This window comes from Nicotiana tabacum, chromosome 2, assembly GCF_000715075.1.
Source record: "Nicotiana tabacum cultivar K326 chromosome 2, ASM71507v2, whole genome shotgun sequence".
Lineage (NCBI taxonomy): Eukaryota > Viridiplantae > Streptophyta > Magnoliopsida > Solanales > Solanaceae > Nicotiana > Nicotiana tabacum.
In genome coordinates, this window is record NC_134081.1 from 7,168,778 (window position 1) to 7,171,844 (window position 3,067).

A 3,067-nucleotide genomic window follows, 5' to 3' on the forward strand; every position below is an offset into this window, starting at 1 on the left:
TTCACCAGGAATTACCCAGATTTGCGACTGATTTAGTCACAAATTGAAATCTTCTAACAAAATTTAATTATGATTTGCGACTGAATCAATTGCACATGGAGAATTTTTGAAATTTTTTAATTAATTAATAATTCAATATTTACGATTGTTTCAGTCTCAATAATTAATTAAAAATTAATTTTATTTTTAATTTTACGACGGAATCGGTCGCAACTTTATATTTGTATTTATTTTTTTTATATTTCTGATCAGCGACTGAATCAACCGAAAGTGTGGAGCAGAACATAGTATGTTCCTATCGTATGGCTTACGGCGGCGGTGGCATTGCAATTAGTTATTATCTGGCGGCGGAGCTCGTCAAGATTTTGGATGGTTGCATTAATCGCTACCATTACTTGTACGCTTCTGATCAGAGGATTGGTGGTTGTATGGCTGAGATTGGAATTTCTTTCACGAATGAACTTGGTTTCCATGTATACGTGCATATCTTTTATAAATCCAAGATTTTTACTTTTGTACAACTACATCATTGTCATTTTAAAAATTATACTACTAACAGTATCACTAGTTATTTTTCTTTTGGGTAAATAATTTAGTATTCAATATCATCCTTTTTTAACCATGAGGACCAGCATATAGTATTAGATTAATTTTATAAAATACTTATATAAAATATCTAGTTTGATGAAATAACTATTGATTTATGTGCCCATAAATTCTCCCGACTATCACTGTTTAGAGAACCAAAAAGTTTTTCTTTGATTAGAATTTATCATATAATGTTTTCTAAAATTTTAAGTTATACTCCCTCCATCTCATGTTATGTTGGTCGATGTAGTTTGATTGGAGACAAACTGTAAATAAAATAAAAAAATTTATATTTCTGCAACTTTTGTCTAAATTGACACAAACATTTGTAGGACTAAACATTATGTCATTAAAGGTTAAATGAGAATTTTATCGTTATTTTTGGTAAAGAATAAAAAGAAAAATATACCACATAAAATGAAACTGAGTGAGTGATCATACTATTTTTTGATAGTTGTCAAATATGTATATTCATATGGCAGAAATATGTATTTTTTTAATAATAAATTAAGAAATATATGTCTGGAATCACATCCAATGTTGGACCCTTTAACCTTTGATATTCCAAACAACAAAATCCTTTTTAAACACACAATATATTTTGATGGAAACAAAAAATTAAAGTATGAATAAGTTCAGTAGCCTCTTGTTTCGTGTTCTTATTCATTGTAGAATGTAAGGAAAATAGCAATTACTACTATATATCTTATGTAGAAACTGAAAGATCTGTTTAATCTATTTGTTTAAGATGGATATAAATGAAAGCGCACTAGGGCTTTTGGCTGCTCATCCGGTGGCGCCGTTAGTGTCACTGCACCATTTGGACATGCTCCACCCGTTAATTCCATCAATGAGCCGAGTTGAGTCAGTCAAGAAGGTTATTGAAGCTTATAACAAGGATCCAAGTCGGGCAGTGCAACAGAGTTTGTGTTATGACCTAAAGAGAAATTGGTCAGTATCAGTGTCATGGGGTTACATAGTTCAATTATATCCATGGCTAATGAATGTCAAGGAGTTGGAGACTCCAATTCGGACGTTCAAGACTTTTCTAGGGTCAGAAGAGCCATTCACATTCAATACACGGCCAAACTATGTAGAACCGTGTAAGAAGCCTATAGAGTATTACTTGGATCAAGTTACTGACATTGGCAATGGTGAAACCTTGACTAGTTATAGTAACAAAATTGGTGATTCTAACAAGCAATGCGATAACCAACGTTATAAACCAGCTTTAGCAGTTCATATGGTTAATGTCACCGCGTCAATGTTATCTCCCAAAGTATGGAGACAGGTAAATTTCTATTTTCGATGTTTCATTTTATGTGAACCTATTTGTTTAAACTCGCGAAGTTTATGAAAGAAAAATATTTTAGAACTCAAGGTCTTTATAAGAGTACTTCCTTCGTCCAAAAAAAAAAAATGATATTTTTCGGATTTCGAGAGTCAAATGAGTTATGTTCTTTGACCACGCTTTTTTCATATATCTTTTAAATATTTTAGATTATTAATTATTGTGATTTATACTATTTTTTTTAATGTAATTTTCAATTATATAAATTTTACATAAAAAAACTTAAAGATTCTATGTCAGATCCCATAGTCAAAGTTAAGAAGTTTTACTCAAAGAAATTTGAAAAGTATATTTCTTTTTTGGATGGAGGGAGTACTATATATGCATTTTTGTAAGAACTAGAAAGTTTAAAGAGTAAAAATTTTTCCAAATATAGAAATGTGTTGTTCTTTTCGGAACAGATTAAAAAAAAATATAATCTTTATAAAATGAAACAAAGGTTATTTAATTTGATGGAATCTTTCTTATTAATTTTACTAACATAAGATTGATGAGTATATATGTACAAACTTTCCATATTTTATGAAAACAACAGGCACCACGACGGCAATGTTCCGAGGTAATCAATGATATTGGCAGCATCCTACATATCAGAATTAGAGGTTGCAATCAGTGGGAATCAGTAATGCCACCCTTTCACGACAAGTATGGAGAGTTTGCCTGCTTTCAAAGAAAGGTTCATCCAGTGATTAATAGGACAAGAAATTTAGAATTAGTATTTGAGAGATCAGCAAATTCAAACCCCTACCTGTTAACCAATTATACAGAAATGTCTGCTCCTAGATCCCCTCTGTTTTGACCTATGATTATCGTTTGTAAGCTATTTTACTTGGAGTTTTCGAAAATATTGATGGATGTGTGTCCGATCCTCCAAAATAGTAATCCGACACGGGTGCACCAGCTGTTTTGGAAAGTCCACGCAATATAGTTTGCAAATAGGTACGGGACTTGCATGTTGTTGCCTTGTCCATCCCAAGTGGTGTTCCAATTATCTTGTCTTCTACTATAGGAATCCATACTTGGACTACTCCATGTAATACCACATGTAGTCGGACTTTGCTATAACAACATCCTTATATAGCAATTATTCACTATAAAAGTCAATTTTTTCTCGGAACCAATATTTAT

The 3,067-nt window shown here is 31.7% G+C and overlaps 1 protein-coding gene across 1 annotated transcript; it reads left to right on the top strand.

The window, feature by feature from the left end:
- Positions 1-302: 302 nt before the first annotated feature.
- Positions 303-2,738, top strand: LOC107825376 (uncharacterized). The gene is made up of 3 exons (XM_016652226.1): positions 303-473; positions 1,337-1,879; positions 2,475-2,738. Exons 1-3 carry the CDS (start codon positions 303-305, stop codon positions 2,736-2,738), a joined length of 978 nt encoding a protein of 325 aa, XP_016507712.1.
- Positions 2,739-3,067: the final 329 nt, after the last annotated feature.

Bases quoted from the DNA above. Each gene is read 5' to 3' on its own strand.
- LOC107825376 (XM_016652226.1), top strand. From the start codon at position 303: ATGGCTTACGGCGGCGGTGGCATTGCAATTAGTTATTATCTGGCGGCG. The intron at 474-1,336 runs GTATACGTGCAT...TATTTGTTTAAG, and splicing joins CGAATGAACTTGGTTTCCAT to ATGGATATAAATGAAAGCGC. The intron at 1,880-2,474 runs GTAAATTTCTAT...TGAAAACAACAG, and splicing joins CTCCCAAAGTATGGAGACAG to GCACCACGACGGCAATGTTC.